The following is a 20,552-nucleotide window of genomic DNA, read 5'->3' on the forward strand; positions in this document are numbered from 1 at the left end:
GCTTTGGTTTACAATTAAATACCTGCAAAACTAATTACATTCATATCAGCCTCCACTGTTGTTTGTGTTTGGTGCTAACTAGCAAATGTTAGCATGCTCACATAGTAAAGTAACATAAATCAAGATTATTTGTCACATGTAATCACAAGGTACAGTCACAATGAAATATAAAGAGTGAAGCACATTGTTTTTAGTGTATAACATGCTAATGTTAGCATTTAGCTCAAAGCACACAGAGCTGCTAGCGTGTCTGTAGACTCTTACACAATGTTTACACAGAACTGTGTCGTTCACTGGTATTTTTGAAGCACTCAGAGCTAAATACATTTAAGTAATAACAGAAGAAAATATACTTGAAGCCCAAAATAAAATTTCATGCCCTGTGTACACCACTGTGTTGATTAGATTCTGAACTACCTGTTACGTCAGATGTGCATGAAACAGGCTGAAAAACCCAGCTGAAACGCCTCATGTATATACGAGTTGTGTCTCCTGCTTTACAGAGAATTTGAAATTTCAAAAGAAGTCACAGGCTAAAAAACAGTGTATGCCTGAGCACTGAGATGAATGACAGCCTGTGCCAATTTTCTCTAGAATTGTCAACTTGTGCCACAGGAAGATGCTATCACTACATAAAAAATGTTACAGAGTTGCACAACACTAAATCATCGCAGATCGCTGGTGGAAGTGCTAACTGTATCTGAAACTGAAATCAGGTGTCAGCTGCTGACTTGCAACTCTTTTGCTGTGTCACACAAAAAGATTGCTACCCCCAGTCACAACTAAACTTCTCACTGTCACTCAAGCACCCTGCAGATAATATATTCTATTATCTGTATGATTACCATGAGTTAAAAGTTTTTCATGTGTGCATACAGCAAGGGATAAGATGGAAGAGAAGATGGATAAGGGCAGAGAGCGCTATAAAACTTATACTGTATCTCATTCATTCTCATAAGTACATTGCTTATTTATAGGGAAATGCTGTGTTTTTTACAGAAAGAAAGATCTGTTAAAAGTTGTGTAGGCTATGGTGTGTTCCTTTTTGTAGGTTCCTTCTTTATTACGATGATTAAGGATGCTGTACTATTAAACCATTTTAACTGTCATTCCATTCAGGAAAAAGTACAGAAAGTTTCAGTGCCATAATGGAATGACAATTGATTAAACTTATTTATTCAAAATGTTACATAAATAAGAGTTAAGTTTTCAAAGTAACGTGCATAAGTATTTGTTATTATTAAAACCCTGCAGTAGGTGATGATGCACAGGAAATTACACCAAATTCAGCTCCCAATCCTAAACTGGAGGAAGCATTTCTATTACATTTATGTTTAGGTTACATCATACCAATGTTTCCCTGTGTAATATATCAAATCATCTCTCATATGCAATGACCTATAAAACAAAGGAGGACAACAAAACATTACATTTGCCAATTAGTATTTTTTTTTTAGGAAAATCAGCAACATCAACATCAATTCAATTTCTTCCAGCACAGAGCAGCAATTCAAGTGTAACAGTTATTCCAGCATTATTACGTTTGTTCAAGAGCATTTATAAGAATAAAGAAATATCAGCACTTAATCATTATAAAAATAAAAACAATTTTAAGTCTTGTTAAGTGAAAAACAACCTGACTGATATGACAGAGCAGCAAGTAATAGAAAATGACAAAATACATTGAAACAGTGACAGAAGAGTGTTTGGTACATATTTCCATGTCTCAATCAAGAAAACAGTTCTTATATACAGAATAAAACCAACAAATAAAAACATGAAATGAGATGTTTCAAGAGTGCACATACAGTAGAAGCCATCAAGTAAGGTGTAGGGAGGGTTTAGAGAGAAGGGGTGTGACAGTTTATACCATGTGAAATGTTTCCTTTTGCCTCGTTTTTAGGATTATCAATATGAAAAAAGAAGTAGTTGTACACTTTTTACTTTAAATTGAATCTGTAAGTGTCACCCAGGCCTTGTAGACTTTCCCTCATTAGTTCAGCCGAAACTCGCATAGAGCTTTTCACTTATGTAACACAGCACATACGCTCCCTATCCGAGCAAACCTATGATACATTAACTAACTCTTTCACTGACAAAAACAAACATATATTTTTAGATTAGGCCCTTCATTGCCTAGATTAATCGTAACAAGTATTCCACATCGAAAAGGGATCATGACGATGATATGTATCTTTGTCTTTAGCTCATGACATAATGTGATTGAAGGCCAAATAGCCTACCTTAACAACAGAAATGCATCTGAATACTTATTTATCAGTACAATACTATATCAATAGAAATGCTTTAGGTTTAAGAAATTAACTTTTAACAATCTTTAATGTTATCACCTAATAAACCATTAATACTTTTGAAATGCATTTCATTCAATTTAGATGACAGTAGTGGCAATGTCAGTCAACTGCTCAGTAGAACTTTCTAGCATGCAGTACCTTAGTAGAAACATTTCCCAATCCACAACTTTTGAACAACTATTAAAGTTAATTTTAAGAAACATCAGTGGTTCTTTCAGCATTGGATCTCAATTTCCTATATTTTGTTCAAGTTTGTTAGCAACACAATAAGTGAAAATGTATTTCTTAAAGGGTCACTTCCGCCATCCACATCTATTGTTTGTAGTTTTCTAGTGGTCAACATTGTGGCCTAAGCACCATTACAGCCACACTGTTCCTTGTCTCATGACACTGAGGTTGAGTAGTATATACAGCCTGAAGTGCAGATGATGAAGATCATGCTCTAAAACTCCAGCTCCTCTGAAAGGGCTGGAAGGGTTTCTTGAGGTTGAAGAACATGCGTTGAGGTTTGAGTCGTGAGTCTTTCTCAGGTATGACAGCAGCTTTGCTTTCCTCAGTGGGAAATCGTTTGTGGTAGACTTCTGGGTACGACCTCTGGAACTGAAAAGGGGAGGAAATGCATCATTACTGTATAGTATGTGCACACCAAAGACATACAGACATTGTTTGGGGATCTGGATCTTTACTGACTGAAACTAAAACACAAAACTTCGGACATAAATGGCTCACGCTTCCATTTTACGGTATTTTGTTGTACTTCCCCATCAAGACTTCTAAAGAGACACCTACAAAAGCTACATGTAATGACATTTCTCTTTCAACATGTATCCTTTTCAAATAGTTTAGCAATACCTGTTTAAGCCTTTTTCTCTTGTCCTTGGCAGGGAGTTCTTTATCTGCAATTAGGCCTTCCAGCAGCTCCTGTAGGGGGGTCTGGGTTCCTATCACTTTCTGCTCCTCAGACTCCACCCTGCTGATCTGTTTACAAAAAGCAGGTGATGCGCTGAAGTCTGTATCTGAACCTGCGTATTTGATCTGATGGAAGACACAAAGGAAATGTTGGATTAATATACATATATAGGGATACACTGGTGTGACAATAACTATCATATTCTGGATATTTGCTCTCCTGTTTTTTTTGAATAAAGAAATTGACCTGTAAAGGAGTTCATTTGCTGCATCATTATGAATAAGTAGACTGTAAGTAAGATAAAATCAATCAGGCCTTTGTTTGTAGGCCAAACGATACAGTCTGTGTCCTACATGCCTGCCAAAAGAAAACACACGAACACATCAATATGAACACACTGTGCACAGAGGAATAAAATAAAACTCCACTCCATGAAGGAGTGGAGTTTCGAGCAAGAGGACAAGCACCAAACCTTAGAGGAAACTGTTACACTAGGTCTTGTCTCTGTTATTCTGAGACAGCAATGTCACATGAGTGACTCTCGTTGCTCACAGATGTTTTTCCAAGCCCGCACCCAACAGTTCCTGCAGGATTTCCAAACATTATCACCCACCCTCCCTCAGATGTGTAATCCCACTACTGCCTACTCCTGTGGATAATTCTGATCATTCCACTTCAGTGTTTTTTATTGACAATCTGTACACCCCATGCTGGATGGAAAATAAGGTCATGTGGACATTTTTGTATTCAAAGTTGTAGTCCTTAAAATTTCAGTCCTGAGGGTTAACTTGGCAACACCTATGGTTGCTGTTCAATACAACCTGTCATGAAATTCTGGGGCAGCAAAACAAACAACTGTCGTTTTAATAAAGAAGTCAGGAAAAAATTGGCTGCACCTGAAACCTGAATTTATGCTGCAAACGGCTCGAGTCTGCGAACAGCAGGGCACAGTGAAAGGAGTTGGTTACCTTGCTGAGAAGTTGAAGGTGTGGAGCCTGTCGCCTGTAGCTCTTTAGCTAACAGCTCATTGTGGCCGCTTCTTCTTGTTCCATTACTCCCTTCAATATTATAAACTAATCCGCTGTCAAACCATTGTGTAAACGCATTTTTGATGAGCAGTAGCAGTCGGCGCTAATCTCACTGACAAACGCACTGCATTTCCTGTTCATATTAAAAGTCAACTCCTGTTTCATGAGTAAATATGCTTTAAATGTGAAGCTGCAGCAGTAGGAAATTTCAGTTTCATTCTTTCAGGGAATGTCACCACAAACAGCCAGTTCATAATACTGCAAATGCAAAGGCTTTCATTAGTGGGCCATAGGCTCAATCACCATTGTCTTACCTCATTCATAGGTGACTTAACAGACATTTATTTAAATGAAAGTCTTTGAGATTTTTGCTACTCCTATAAGGTTACAATATAGTTGCATACAGGTTACATAAAAAAAACAAAAAAAACAGATTTACCTGAAGCACTGGGGACTAACAGTGAATTTAAAAAAAATAATAAAAAAAAAATTTGTGGATTGTGGCCTTGTTTCAGACTTTTGTGTTGTTTCCCATAGCAACTCATTAAAACTAGATACAGAAACATCAGGCTTCACCTTAATTAAATATTTAATTTGGATTAGTAATACCACTTTCATTTAATAATATTGCTGTTTAAACTACATTTAATCATTTAATTGCCTCTTTATTTAATCTTAATTGCCTCTGTGACTAGAGGCGTTCCTATTTATTTATATATATATATATATATATATATCCTGTGTTCAATGCTGCTTTAATGTTACCTGGTCTGTGCTTGTAAAATATCCACCGTGACTTGTAACATCATTTCATGTTTTTAACCGAGTGAAGTCTGTGAGAGTGAACATACCCACCTTATTTGTTTTAAAGTGTATGCAAACCACAAGTTATTACACTTTTGTGTATGTAGCAGTACATTTAAATTAAAATTGCGCAATACACTACTTTAGAATTCATTATTCAATTTTAAGCGCAACAATGCGATTAATCGCAATCTGTTTTCATTTCTGAATTCTGTGTTTTAAGCACATTTAGTCATCAAAAAGAGTTTGTGATTATGTGGTGGGTGAATAAAATTGCAACTCAATTCAGTAAGAAAGTATTAAAAATGTAATCAATATCAATGAATTTGACGTATCATGCAAATATGCATATAGAAATATTCAAATGTATGTGCAATTATTTATGGTTAGTACTTGACTACTGGTAACTGGTAAACCCACAGATCTTGTGCAGGACAGCCTCTATGCTGCTCGAACACAAGGTAATAAGTGACTATAAGGCTACTCTCATGTGGGAAAGCTCCTCCTTGTTTACAAAGCTTGACCGGACATAGCTTTTTCATTTTTTATGAAATATTTCATTCAGATGCCAATTCAGATATTTTAATGAAATATCAACAAGCTTGCGTCTGGCATCTGCTGATTTGGCTGCACTTCTGACAGTTAGTTGAAGTGATGAGCTCTTGTTAGCGCACTGACTCTTTCCAATATGACGGGGGTGTGGAGGCACTGAGCCTCACCCTTTGTGAAACACACAGAGCAGAGGACAGAATCAGTGCTTGTAAATGACACCAACACATAGCAGTTGTAGTTTTTTCTTTTCAATTAGCTTAAATTCTGTGAAAAACATTTTTAATGCTATGGATACCCATGATTTTTATAAATTGCATCCACATTTTGGCAGATTCCACAATATTCCGCGTTTTACAGTTGAATCAATTTTTATCATCAAGTTCCGTGATTCTGTCCGTGTTTTCTGCATTGCGGAAATCATAGGGCCCTACTGCAATAATGCTACTAAACGGCTGCCCCCACCTCCTCCACTTCTGTGTTTTCCACTCACATTAACATAACAAGGTAATTTCCCAATTTTATGTGGCTTTAATGAATATCAAAATTTACCAGTGACTGTACCACTTTTCCACACTTAGTGCTTGGCAATATGATGGAACCAATCTGGCACAAATGATGCACAGATATGGCTTGGTACACGTGGACTGTATGAAGGGGCAGCTGCTGCAGAAAATGGGTGCACATGACTGTAACGCAAAAAAGCAGCCGTACTGGTCCACCTACGCAGACCTCTTAACGCAGTCACTGTTCAATTCATTTATTCATTATTGAATTGCAGCTGCAGAATATATACTGACTTGAACTCTTTTGAGGTGGGACAGGTGCTCCTCAACCTGGCGGCGCAGCTTGGACGGAACTTGGAAGATGGTGTTGTGGTGTTCCATCATGAAGGTCACCAGTTTGGTGGCAAGCAGCTCATCCAAGTCCATCTCATCTACTGAGCCCAGAACGCAGTGTGAGAACATCTGCACCATCTGGACACAACAAGAGACCATAACCCGAGATGAATTAGAAACTAACTGCAAGCCACACTTTACACCAACTATACTCATTACAACTATACGTATTTATTTATAAAATAATAATATTATTATATTTATTTATTTATAAATAATTGCCCCTTTAAATATATGAGTTTTGTATGCATGCAGTGTTGCATACTGGGATTGTTTTGAGCCTGGAAGTATGATCTAGACAGCTTAGCAAAAATCTATAGTACCAAATCATCTGAGCTGTTAACAAAAAAATGATGTATGATTATATGTGCATGTTCTGGATGCTACGAATTGAAACTAAGTTCAAATCGTATGGTTCTATATTTCTAAGACCTATAAAATACAATCTAATACAACATATCTGCAACAAATACTGTTATAATACTGTATAATGTTAAGGGATAAAAATTCTAAACTCAAGGTTCACTTCCTTCTTCAGCAAGTGGAACTTCAGTGGAAGTTCAAGTGTCATCTCTTGACCTAAGTACAGGACTTGGTTCACAGGTGAAAGCTTTGGGAATAGCTTATTAAGTAAACCCTGGCTTTCAAGTTTTTATCACAGAAATGTGATGGTCAAGAATGAACCTCCATGCTCAAACACCATATTCAGTTTTTGCTAGACCACAGCTATGGACTAACTATTCTTGATGAGCAAAAACGCTCAATATACAGTACTGTGCAAATGCTTTAAAAAAAAAAAAAAAATGCTGCAATGGAAGAATTCTTTAAAAAAAGATTAAAAGATTATATGTATCACTTAACAAAATACAAGGTGAGTGTACAGAAGAATCTAAATCAAAGCATTATTTGGTGTGACCACCCTTTGCCTTCAAAACAGCACAGCTTAGTAATTATCTAGAGATCCTGTATAGAAAAAAAATTATGCATCATGATGCGTCGATAATCGTTTTATAAATTACATCGCAGCCCTCTGAATCGTAATCAAATCGAATCGTGAGGTGCCCAGAGATTCCCACCCCTATACACCATGGCAACAACAAGACACAAGGTAGTTATACTGCATCAGCGAGGTCTCTGGAGAAAGTTCAACATAGACAGGGTTTTTCAGATGTGCTGTCCAAGCTCTTTTGAAGAAGCACAAATAAACGGGCAAAAACACTGAGGACCATAGACGTATAGGTTGCCAAAACCCCCCCCCACAGGATCTGGGGTGCAGAAAAATGGCAGCAAGTGCTCTGGATCGCAAATCACAATATTATTGACAATAATCGCAATATGACCTTTTCTCTAAATTGTGAAGCCCTATGCAGCATGACAACAACCCCAAACATACAGTGAAAGTCATTAAGTACTATCGTCAGCATAAAGAAGAAGGAGTCCTGGAAGTGATGGTATAGCCCCCACAGAGCCCTGATCCTAACATCATCGAGTCTGTCTGGGATTACATGAACAGAGAGAAGCAACTGAGGCTGCCTAAATCCACAGAAGACCTGTGGGTAGTTCTCCAAGATGGTTGGGCCAACCTAGGGTTGGGCGATGTCTAAAAAATTTCCATAGGACGATGTCTACATTGAAACATTGGGATGGGCGATGGCATTGGGATAGCAGTCGTCTTATGTGTGTTCACTTGCACAGACTTTATTCGGTTAAAAACATGGTAGCCTATGACATTACAAGTTGCGGTGGAAATTTTACAAGCACGGACCAAGTAAAGCAGCAGTGAACACAAAGGGTGCAGATGTTAGTTTCGGTTGTTTGATAGGCTGTGTCAATAACAATTACAATTACAATCACAATGCCTGCTCAACCAGCGACCATCTGTCATCCCTCGCCAATGGACGATGGCATCGTCTATCGGCCCAACCCTAGTCCAACCTACCTGTTCCTAGTTCCTTTAAAAACAATGTACCTAGTACCAAGTGTACCTAGAAGAATTAATGCTGTTTTGAAGGTAATTGGGTGGTCACACTAAATACTGATTTGATTTAGATTTTTCTTTTGTTCATTCAGTTTGGATTTTATTAGATAAATATCATGTATTAATTAATGTTTATATTTTTGAAAGCATTCTTACTTTACAGCATTTTTCCGACACCTGCCTTTAGATTTTCAGTGACTTTACTTGTAACATCTTCTGTTTATGATGTGAAAGGAGTATTTTATAGTATTTATTTAAGTATTTTCCTCTAGAGGAGTGTGCCCTATAGTATTCCCTAGATAGTGTTTTCTAATGTATAATTATGTGGAGAGGGGAGCCTGAAGCTGTTGTGGCATGTGACCATGTGGCGTTTTCTACCACCATACTCAACCATTTTCATTTTATCCATAGTTTTGCCAAATGTATTGAAATAGAAGGTGAAAAATGACTAAATATAATGATTACAATGATGTGAATGTGTACATTCAATCTTTGAACCTCTATCTAATTTGTGGGCGGGCTACACAAATTAGCTATTAAGTAGCTTTGCCTTCTGATCATACATGGTAATTAAACTAATTGGTGTGTTCATCAACATTAGCACTGAATGATGACTGATTTGCTCAGTTGTTCAAAGATAACAGCACTGGCAATTGTCTACTTTGGTTTTCATTAATATTCTATATTTGTATAACCAATACTGTAGCAAGCATTACGCAATTAGTGTATACACATCGCAGGGGTTGTTTCCAAATACATCCGTGTTGATAAATTTCACATTATAGGAAATGTGAGAGATGGGAAGATTCTGGACAAACACTATTTCCCACAGCATCTCTAGGCATACATGTTTTTTTTCACCTCTTGTCCCCTTAGAAACTGTCTCTCCAAACAACTAGCTATGGCAAAAAACCCTCCCTTACAAAATATAAAAATGTTTTATCTTACAAGCTTTATAAAAAGGTAGTATTAACTGCAGGACTATCACATTTATGATCGTTTGTTATTACATTGTGTATCATGCTGATTTGTGGGATTTCATACTCTTATTTGACCTCAGTCAAGCAGAGAAGTAGCACAGAGATATGTAGCAAATAAATACTGGGAATGTGTACCAGTGTGCGGGTACTAATGGCATCATTGAGTGGAGGCAGGTAGGGATTCTGGCAGACACGGGCCATGAGACGCAGTAAAAGCTGGAGGCGTCTTCGGTTGGGTGGCGGCAGTAAGAGACTGCTGACTTGAAGAGCCTCAGTGGCTACCTCCTGCTCCTGCAGCAGACCTTCAGAGACATGAGGAGAGATGAGCCCAGCTCCTGAGGGCAAACATACAGCCTAGACAAAATGAACACCAGCAGGGGTTTATCTGTAGCATTGCACATATATCAGTAGTGGAGCCACATGTTGACGCACTCACTGAGAATGTTGACAAAGACTTCATATAGATTGAAAGTCAGCAGGGGTTCTTTGAGTCTCTGAAAGTAATCTCCTACTGTCCTCAGAACATCTCTCTCGAAACCCGGGTACACCGGCTGTTTGGTTTCATTGCCATTAGGCCCTGAGAAAGAAGACAAATGCAGTTTTTTGTGCTTCACACAAAGTACAAAACAGATATATACACAGTTGACCATGGTTAATGTTGAATACATGCAATAAGACTGTTGTCCAAGTCCCAAAGCGAATGGTGATGATGTTTTTTAAAATTCAAATTTTTAAGAATCTATACTTACAATTGGCAAGGCATTTCATTGCTGATACCACCCAATATGGCATGTCCTCTGGAGATGCAAAAGGAGATAGGTCAGTCACAATATTGTTGTTTGTTGCAGCAAAACAATTGTTTGTCCAATTCTGAATCAATGCATCATACCAGCTTTGTTCTCCAATATGACTATGCCCGTCTTATTAACGCTGAACACATTGTGAACGATGTGCTTGCCGTTCACACGCGCTGGGTTTAAAACTCCATCCAATGATATTAGGCCCAACACTCTCTGTAAGCTAAAACAACAGACTTGGCATCAAATATCTAGAACATGGTATTAAACACTTTAATATGCAGCTAATGACATGAGAAATCACGGAAACATCTCCAACTTGGGAATTTTTTAAGAGCTCAGATAAAGACTCAGCAAACGGAGCTCAATAAAATGCTGTTACCAACTAAAATAAAATCAGACCCAACACTACTCGGGTAACAGCTTAACACATAGGTTTGGCTGCTTGTAGAAGACAAATATCCATGATTGTCCGAGTATGTTGCTAACATCATAAATGTGTGATCTGGCTCTCTCATGCCTGGAGTACATTAAAACATGGGTGGCTTAGGGTGTCATGACAAAAGAATTACTTTGAAGGGAAGAGCCGTGGTCTAAAAAAAAGTTTGGGAACCACTTATGTAGATCAACAGATACAAACAACATGAACAGTGGAAGTGTTTAATATGTAAAAAGGTTACATACTGCGCAATGGTCATGGATTTCCAGATGTGGTCCACTTGTTTTGGAGTTATCTCCTTCCTTCGTATGAGCTTGCATTCATGCACATCTCCAATAGCCACACTGTGCCTTTTATTCCATAAATCTGAGCTCTGATCAAAAAGGAATGGAGACATGAAAGAAAACGTCTTAAAATGCAATCAAAGAAAATGTTTATGTAAGAATTTTTTTTTTGTGAAAACACAAAAAATTTAATTGTTTACATCGTGTCACGTGTTGATATGATCTCTATGGTAATTAGACTGTATTTTGTATGTTGTTGTTTATGTAAATGTGGTGGACAAAATATTAGAAACACCCTTCAGTACAATGCTGCCCAACACAACACAGTCTAAAAAATGAACCCAAGTTAGAAGGGAGTTCAACAAAGAACAGCAGTGTGAACAAATTCTGAAAACTCAAAGGAGTACTGTTGTTGGGCTCTCTTACTGCAATGCATTTAGCATTTTTAATTTTTCAGTGTATTATGTAAATGACAGCTCACAGCGGTAACTGAAACAGGGAAAATATAAATGATCTCTCTTAAAATGATCTCATCTTGCCATTTGCTCTCTATCACATTTGCATATGCTTCCACACTTCTGGCACAGCAAGAGTCAAATGAAGCACAGGAGGATCTCACATAACGCTGTCTCTTGCTCACCATGACAGCAGACTTGAGGGGTGCAATGTTTTCCCGCTGAGGCAATTCCTCATAGTCATCCCAGCGAATGAGTCTGGGCAGGTCACTGCCGTCTCTCAACAGAGGCCTTGTCGGAAAAGACTTTAAGGGAGACAGTGTGGGGAACCTGAAGAAAAAGATAAGAGCACTGAGGTCAGCTGAAGGGAGAAAGGGCAAACTGTGAAGATGCAGCGACACAGTTCTTTCTGGTGAATCAGCTACCTGTACAGATGGCCACTGTCTTCAAAGTCTTCTGTCCCATGGCGTCCCTTGATGTCTTCTATGACATGGGCCTTGAGGAATTTCCTGAGCAGCTGCAGAGTCTGGTAGCGAGTTACCTCGGGCCCAAAGTTGTCGTTGCGCCTCAGCAGTTCATGCAGATAATCCACAGCCTCGGATCCTGCGAAACTGTAATCATAGTAGCGGAAGTGTGCCCAGTGCCTTCTCAGTGGCATGCCTCCACGGAAGAGCTGAATGGTTTCATTCCACTGTATAATAGGAAGACATACAATATGACAAATGGTGGAAGAATGTTTAAAAAAATAAAAAATAAATAAAGGCTTTATGTTACAGGTAGAACATTTAGTGTGTGCTCCTTTGCAATATAGTGTAGTATACTGTAGTATATTTCACTGAAGTTATTAATCTGATAAGCCCAGATAACAGCATTGCATGCATTTAATAACTTCCTGTTCTCATGAACAGAAAGTTCATCGTGTTATGAAGACTCTTTGGAAAGTTTTTGTAGATACAAGAAAAAAGTGGTGACAGACAAAAATATACAGCCCTGCGCACTGCAAGTTCTTTATTTCATAGTCTCCTCTGAAACAACAATATCTACTCTAATATCTAGTTCAGCAACAGGTATCACAACAAATGGGTAGTGAGTGCAGGGGTTTTGAATTATCGGATCTCACAAAGCATCCAGATGGACAGGAGAAAAATGAGAGAAGCAGATAAAAGCTGAGAGTGAAATAGACAGAATTGGGCTACACCGAGGTCTTCAAAACACAGTGAAGCAAATGCTGCTCACTCTGGCGGGTCTGAATCTTCAAAAGAGCTGAGGAAGATTATGAAGTAAGTAAAGTAAGTAAAAGCCAAAAATTTCAAGACAGTAATTCGATGTTCCTTGGTAGAGTTTGTGAGAGTGATGTATTAGAAGTCTACTGATGGTAATACTATTGATATGTCACTTATAAAAGAAGTGACAGATTGTGTTCTTGAGCCATTGACTTATATATGTAATAAGTCCTTTCAAACAGGTGTTTTTCCTAATAAAATGAAAACGGCTAAGGTGGTTCCAATCTATAAAAATGGTGACAAACATCTTGTATCAAATTATAGACCTGTGTGTTTGCGACCTCAATTTTCTAAAAAGACTTTATTGAGAAATATGACTTACTGAATGACCATCAATATGGGTTTAGAAGAAATCGATCAACATCTTTAGCAGTGATTGAATTTGTAGAAAATTTAGCAACAGCTGTAGATAGGAAACAACACACAATAGGTGTATTTGTTGATTTACGTAAAGCATTTGACACAATTGATCATTCCTTGCTACTGCAGAAATTGGAAGAGGTGTCACACAACATTGGTTAAAAAGTTATTTGTACAATAGGGTTCAATATGTAAAAATAATGATACAAAATCACAGATGAGAAGTGTAACCTGTGATGTTCCACAAGGTTCAGTACTGGGACCAAAGTTATTTATACTCTATATAAATGATATTTGTACAGTATCTAATAATATGAAATGTGTTATGTTTGCAGATGACAAATTTATTTTGTTCAAGAGATGACATGAAAGAATTATTAAGAACAGTACATAGGGAAATTATGAAAATGGTTTGATATTAATATGTTGTCACTTAATGAAAATAAAACCAAATTTATAGGGTTTGGTGGGGTTAGGCCCAACAGTGAAAAAAAATTTAATTTAAATGGAGTGGAAATTGAAATTTTTTGGGAGTGATTATAGATCATCAACTTTGTTGGAAGCCACACATACAATATATCAAACATAAATTATTTAAATCTATAGCTATAAAATAAGGGGTCTGTTGAATGAAAAACATTTGCATATATTGTATTGTTCACTGATAATACCACATGTCATATTGTGTTGAGGTGTGGGGAAATGCATATAAAACAAATATAGACACTATAATTAAACTAAAGAAGATAGAGATATTAGAATAATAAAGCAGGTTTCTGTGAATCTACTAACCAAATATTTATAGACTCATGCACATTGAAGGTTGTAGACATTGAGTGTTCAAAAAAAATTTGTACTTTTTCAAGTTAAAAATAGAAGCCTGCCTGTTTGTATTCAAAAACTCTTTAAATTAAGAAAAGGAAAGCATAACTTAAGAGGATTGTGTATATTTGAAACATGTAAAGTGAGAACTATTATAAAATACAGATGTGTTTCAGTTTTGGGAGTTAAACTGTGGAATGGTCTTAGTGACGAGTTGAAACGGTGTAGCTCTCTGTGTAGATTCAAGAAAGCCTTGAACATAATAATTAAGGATTACAATTTATATTGAAATGTATTAAATTTTGTTATCTTTTTTTCCTCTTCATTTGTATTGCTTCTTTTGTATTGCATTTTAGTGTTAGGCAAATATAAGCCTTGGGCTTCGCCTATTCCTTTTTCGGTCGTAATGTTGCGAGTAATTTTGTGTGAATGGATTGGTGTAAGCATATATAAGATTTTTGTAAATTGTATATTAACACAAATTGTCATTCTTTGTATTTTTGTAAACCGAAATAAACCAGTCATTCATTCATCTGAGGTTGACATCTGACAGTAACAATATGGTATGTTGTGTATGATGCTTTTGCATGAATGAAAAAGGTGCTGTTCGTGGCAGGCAATACACACATGCATCAACCATAGGCATCAACACAGTGAACACATCAGCATTTATACCTTCTAGCAATAAATCTCAATATAAACAGCTAGGTATACTCTTGTAAAGTAGGTGATTGTAAATGCTAAATAACGCTGCTGCATTCTGCTGATAACAGTTTCTATGCAACTTAAAGGTTTTTGATAATAACGTTACTTAAGTTAACCCACTTAAAGACTCTTTTCTCCGCAATAAATAGACTTTTTTTGACAGATAAGAACTTAAAAAACACATAAGTTCACTGAAATTTTAACGTTAAACTTACGACTAAGCTACCAACGTAACGTTTTGAGTATGAATGATCAACGTAATGTAATTCCATTGCGGTATCTAGATGCATGAAACAAACTTTTAACGCTAAATTGTAAGGTTAGTAACGTTAAGGTTATATGATAAAGCTTTTCAACATAACATTTGACTGTGCCTTTGCCAACGTTCAAATATCAACAGACTCACCAGCTTTGTCGCCCTGTACGGACCCGGTCCGATAACTTTACCTTCCATTCCGGTAACTTAACGTTTCACTCGTATGAAAACATGGATATATATAACTTTTCTAAGCTTTTCAAAAGCTTCAGCTGCGGATGAAAACAGTGTGTTAACGTTACTAGGGTATCTGACCAGAAAAAAACGTTGCTGCCAACTTTGAATATTCTGCGTCACGTCGTTTGAACGACGTGATTTGACAGCGAGCTGATCACGTGACCACAAGGAATGCAGCGTTCATGAATTGAGCTGCAGTGGGACAAAAGAAACGCGCAACAACATTCAACTGCTGCTGTGCCTAGATACTACTACTACTACTACAGCAGCTGCTACTACTGCTGCTGCTACTACTATTACTAAAGTTGCTACTACAATAATGATAATAATAAACAAATTTTTTAACTTTATATAATATAAATATACTCACGCACAAAAAATAAGAACTGGAAAGCACTTAACATATAACATTTAACATAAACTATATTTTTTTGGATCTGACATAAAAATGAATATAGGCTACAGACATTAAATAATAGCTCAGGTACTATTTTTATATAATAACTGACACTGAATGTATACATTGCTAGATTTGCCCTTTGACAGAAATTCTTAAATGACACCATTCATCATAAAGTTCAAATTGATTCAGGTCACACAAGACCTTAAAACTGATGATGAAGACATGTTCGGTTTCAATGTAATCTAGTTTGTTATAGTTTATGCAGTCTATGGGAGGGACCTACATGGTTGAGACAGCCTAGCTGCCGCAGTGCTTGAAATGCAATTAGACATACTCAGATGTCAAGTAGCCAGTGACATGACCTTTTGACAGAAACCATGCTGCAGCTTTCTGAATAGACTGTGGGTTTAAGGTGTGTCTGGAATTACGTTAGACTAAGGTCAGTTCAAATCCATCAGAGCTGCAGATGTACCATAAGGCGTTTGATACCCCCCTTAAACATTTGCTATAATATCCAGAGCACTTCAAGCTTTTCCATTTAGTGTGTTGATGCCTGGAGTGTCAAAGAGACACGCTGTTTTTATCTAACAGGCAAGGAGTGCCATTTTCTCCTATTCTGTGGGCTGCAGTAATGGGGCAGAGGCAGATGTCTGATCAGTAGGGTCAAGACAGAATTGCTTAAATACCCAAACCTCAGACTGACTGAGGGAGAGCTGAGTGGCACCTGGAAATGAACAGTGACAGCGCTCTATTAAAATTCATGAGAAACACCATGACCACAATCTCTGACTCCTAAAGAATTTGATCTACTATAGTGTAACTAAAATGGCTTTGGAAAGAAATGCTGCAATGAATCTGTAATGATTCAGGACATATATTGTAAACTATAATGTTACGTTTATTGTAATATAAACTATTCTCTTTTTTCCCCCAGTTACACATTAAAGGCAGGCGTAGGTGTTGCTTGGTTGCAGCCCAATCAAGCAACGGCTGAATAAACACAGAAGTCTGGGTGCACTGGAGAGCTAAAGGTCAACAAACACCACAGATATTAAAAGCTGTGTTGGTAACTGCCCCCGCTGGTTCAGAGATCAGGAATAAATTTGGAATTACATAAGCCTGAGATCCAGGGTCCTGGTAGAGCGATTTTAGCTGTCTGTGGGTTTTTGGACAGTTGAGCCTACTGAGAGTGTCATGAGCCTAATTAAATGAAACATCTCTGATAAAGTGTACCCACTTTGATTAGCCGAGTGATAGTGCATTCCATTTTATAAATATGTCTCCCTTCTTTGCCTGATATCTCATCCATGGCTCAGTGAAAGGTCACGGGGAGGCAGCAATCAATAGAACCAGCAGAGACAGTGAGGCTAGTAATCATATTAGTGTTTGGAGAGCAAAAGAAGAAATTGTGTGCCTGAGCAAGAACAGAAGGATATCATGACCAATAACATATGCACATATGATTCATAAAGTATCACACTGTGATTTAATGAAAGCCAGGGCAGGATTACAAAATGTGATGCTCATCATAATTTAAACACCTCAAGAGCACATGACCAGCTGTAAGATAAGTCTTAATTGTGATAAACATATGTATCCTTATGCAGAAAAAGCTTGACAAGCGTCTTCTGTGCAAGAAAAATAGAGTGCATATAACATTACCCCCTTGGAAGTTCTATATGCTATTGTCTCTTTGAATCAAAGTAGGTTTAATGTGACTTTATTATGCAGATAATATGGTAAAAGCTGGCCTTGAGCCCACTGGAAGAAGGGACAGGAATGGTCTCCCATTAAAACAAGATGCAAAAAAGGCTCTGTCCAACAGAAAGTAAGTGGTGTAGAAAATGTTAGTCTTTCAATGTCTCTCCACTTCATAAGTCTTTAGGATTTCTTTCTGGAGAAAAAAGTGATGGCTTTGAGGATTCTGATAACATACATTATGTATTTACTAGGAGAGTGTTGCTTTCTAAAAAATTGTATTGGGTTAAAACAAGAAAGAGAAGAAGACTATGTCTGTTCATGTCAGAGATGCTCACAAGTTAAAGTCAAGTCGCAAGTCTTTAAGCTAGAGTCCAAGTCAAGTCTCACGTCACTCGTGGTTATAATGAGTATTATATCACCTGCTGCGTTTAATCCAGGCTGCTTGTAAAATTGCATGGCTATAAGGAATTCTGTAACCTGTTTTTCACTTACAGAGCACAACCATGTAATGTGCAATGAAATTAATGACAGCGCAGACTCTCAAAGCCAGTGTAACGTTAACTAAATAAACCCTAAATAAATGCTTAATCACCATTGCACTACCGACGAAAAACAACCATATACGAGAGTGACATTGGAATAACATTGATTTATAGTTGTCCTGATTATACTTAATTGATTGATTTGTAGTTGAATGGGTAACAACAACACTGTTGAAAAATCATCTATTTATAGTTGATCAGAAATGACGTGCTATTGAAAAACCATGGATTTATAGTTGACCGGGAAATATGATTAAGAGGACACTGAATTATAGTTGACCGGGAAACATGATTGAAAAGTCATTGCAGTATTGTTGACTGGGAGACCATCGCTTGGTGGATCAACGTTCCTGACCCCCCACACATCTCACAAGTCCACATCAGGTAAGCACATATTTATTTATCTAATGTTGAATTGTATCAAATTTGTAGACATTTATCATTTATTGACATTGTCTGACATTATATGCAGTCATAGACTATATACAAGTGTTTCAATACCACTTTATACTGACAAATAGTACAATATCCCTGCTTCATCATAATAGGATAAGTTACTTCACTAGCATATATACTAACTTGATCACATAACTATTAAACATGACAGGCAAACTTGAATACTTTGACTGTATGATGACAACCAGAGATGCATATTTAGATTTTCTGGAAAAGAGTAATACTTATCTCTTTGTGTCTTGGGTTGGTAATTTTACAGTGCAGGCTATTTGTCATCTTACTTGTATTGATCCAAAAGTTACATTTTAATACCCCTAAAGTACCACTTTGTCAGACCTGTCAGCATTTGCAGTAAACATTTAACTTCACAATAAACTGAAAACACTTTTATTTTGCAGGAAAGACTGCACAGACCCACCAGGCACATATTGCAGAGGTATGGCTAATACACAAGCCAAGAGATGACCTCACCAGGCATGGAAATAAGAGTTAGAACATAAGCCACCACATGGTGTGGTGGAAGCAAAACTTAAATCAAGACAACCAGTGACAGCGATGTGTTAGAAGCAGATAGCATAACCAGCAGCAGTGACACAATTATCAGAGAAGTGAGGGTAGGAGGAAACACAGCTTCACAGGGTTGATTGAACATGTCTGGGGACTTTCTGAATGCGAGTCACCACCTCTGATTGTCAGAATCAGCTTATCATTTTTACCATTGAAGGGACAACCTGTAGCCTATATCCTGTTATGCCTCATTAAAGGGCACAGGTGAGGAGGTATTAAGCTCTTTCACACGTCTTATTACCATCTGAACTATCTAACACTTAATGATGGCAGGGTTAATGAGGGTTAAGGAGCCCAAGATAGGACAATGAAGGATTTTTTGACCAATGAGCAGAATGCAGCAGATATAATGTTATAGGTGGCCAGTGCTACCTGTTGATGGTTAGGCTTGAAAATGGTATGTCGTATGTCCTCTAACCTGTCATTCTCTTGACATCTGAGGGTACCTATGAATGCACACATTTGGATTATAAAACAAAAATAACAATGACAACAAATTCCATTGGTCAATATATAAAACAATGTTTAGGGGCCTTATCTGAGACATTAATCTGTAATGGACAACTGGATACTGGACTTCCTCACGAACAGACCCCAGTTAGTTGGGATTGGCGGACACACCTCCTCCACTCTAGTGTTCAAGACGGGAGCCCCCCAGGTCTGTGTGCTCAGTCCCCTCCAGTTCACTCTGTACACCAACGACTGCATCCCCCGACACAGAGAGAACTCTGTTGTGAAGTTTGCAGACGACACCACCATCATCGACCGGATTTCAAACAACGATGAGACTTAATATTGGTAGGAAATTCATAATCTTGCAGAGTGGTGTGCAGAGAACAACCTACTGCTCAACGTCAGCAAAACTAAGGAGCTGATCGTTGATTTTAGGAAAAAGGAGATAAAGACACACTCTCCTGTCCGAGTTTTTTTATGTACATGCGCAAGCACATGGGCAATGAAATGCACATTCTGCCACCAGTTTCATACTATGGCAGCAAGAAACATGTGTGAAAATTTACTGTGACATTACATTTCATGCTAAAAAACCCCACAGAAAACGAATCTCCTGTAAAGCAAAGCAGCACATTACTGAAGAAGAAATCTCTCCTCTGCCTTTGTCCCTCTTTCCTTCTCTCTTTACTTTTCAGGTTATTTTTCTAACTGTCACCATCCTGACAGCTTCTTTCTTCATTTAAAGGTTCAGTGTGTAATATTTCTGAGGATCTATTGACAGAAATGCACTATAAGATCCATAACGATGTTTTCAGTGGTGTATAAAGACCTTACATAATGAACCCTTATATTTTTATTACCTTGGAATGCAGGCACCTGCACACATAGACATAAAAAGGGGCTTCAGCACCTGCCCTTTGTCTTCCACAAGAGAAAGTGCCCTTTTTTAATAAGTTAATATACAATATACTTATTCCTGTTTTCGCACAGCTTCTCTGTCAAAACAACCAAATATCAGGTCTGAAGATGAGACTTTGGTGAGTTCCGATGCCTTCTCTCTCTCCCTCTTGCTTGCTCCGCGTCTCCCTGCAGCAGCACAACACTTCCATGGCTGCATCAGCAAACGTGTTGATGATTTGTTGATCACTTAAACGATAAAAATTATTCCCCAATCAGAAGGCCTGGATGAATGGAGAGGTGAGGGCTCTGTCCAGAGCTTTTTGGTCGGGTGATAAAGAAGCTTACAGCACCGCCAGAGGGAGACTGAAAGCTGGCATCATGGAGGCGAAGCGGAGACATCAGCAGAGACTTGAGAGAGACCTCAACACC

At 37.7% G+C, this 20,552-nt stretch overlaps 1 protein-coding gene across 2 annotated transcripts; it reads right to left on the bottom strand.

Moving 5' to 3' along the window:
* Positions 1-1,426: 1,426 nt before the first annotated feature.
* Positions 1,427-15,232, bottom strand: depdc1b (DEP domain containing 1B). 2 transcript variants are annotated; one of them, XM_046045890.1, is made up of 11 exons: positions 15,015-15,232; positions 11,864-12,129; positions 11,624-11,768; positions 10,945-11,072; positions 10,353-10,483; positions 10,213-10,260; positions 9,900-10,040; positions 9,599-9,765; positions 6,407-6,583; positions 3,168-3,350; positions 1,427-2,915 (listed from the first exon to the last, which is right to left on the bottom strand). In XM_046045890.1, exons 1-11 carry the CDS (start codon positions 15,060-15,062, stop codon positions 2,751-2,753), a joined length of 1,599 nt encoding a protein of 532 aa, XP_045901846.1. In that variant the 5' UTR covers positions 15,063-15,232; the 3' UTR covers positions 1,427-2,750. The 2 variants fall into 2 exon arrangements, with proteins under 2 accessions (XP_045901846.1, XP_045901847.1); XM_046045891.1 differs by lacking the exons at positions 1,427-2,915; positions 3,168-3,350 and adding an exon at positions 5,624-5,777 and having other exon boundaries at positions 15,015-15,229.
* Between the last annotated feature and the right edge of the window lie 5,320 nt (positions 15,233-20,552).

Source organism: Micropterus dolomieu, linkage group LG03 (genome assembly GCF_021292245.1).
Source record: "Micropterus dolomieu isolate WLL.071019.BEF.003 ecotype Adirondacks linkage group LG03, ASM2129224v1, whole genome shotgun sequence".
Classification (NCBI taxonomy): domain Eukaryota; kingdom Metazoa; phylum Chordata; class Actinopteri; order Centrarchiformes; family Centrarchidae; genus Micropterus; species Micropterus dolomieu.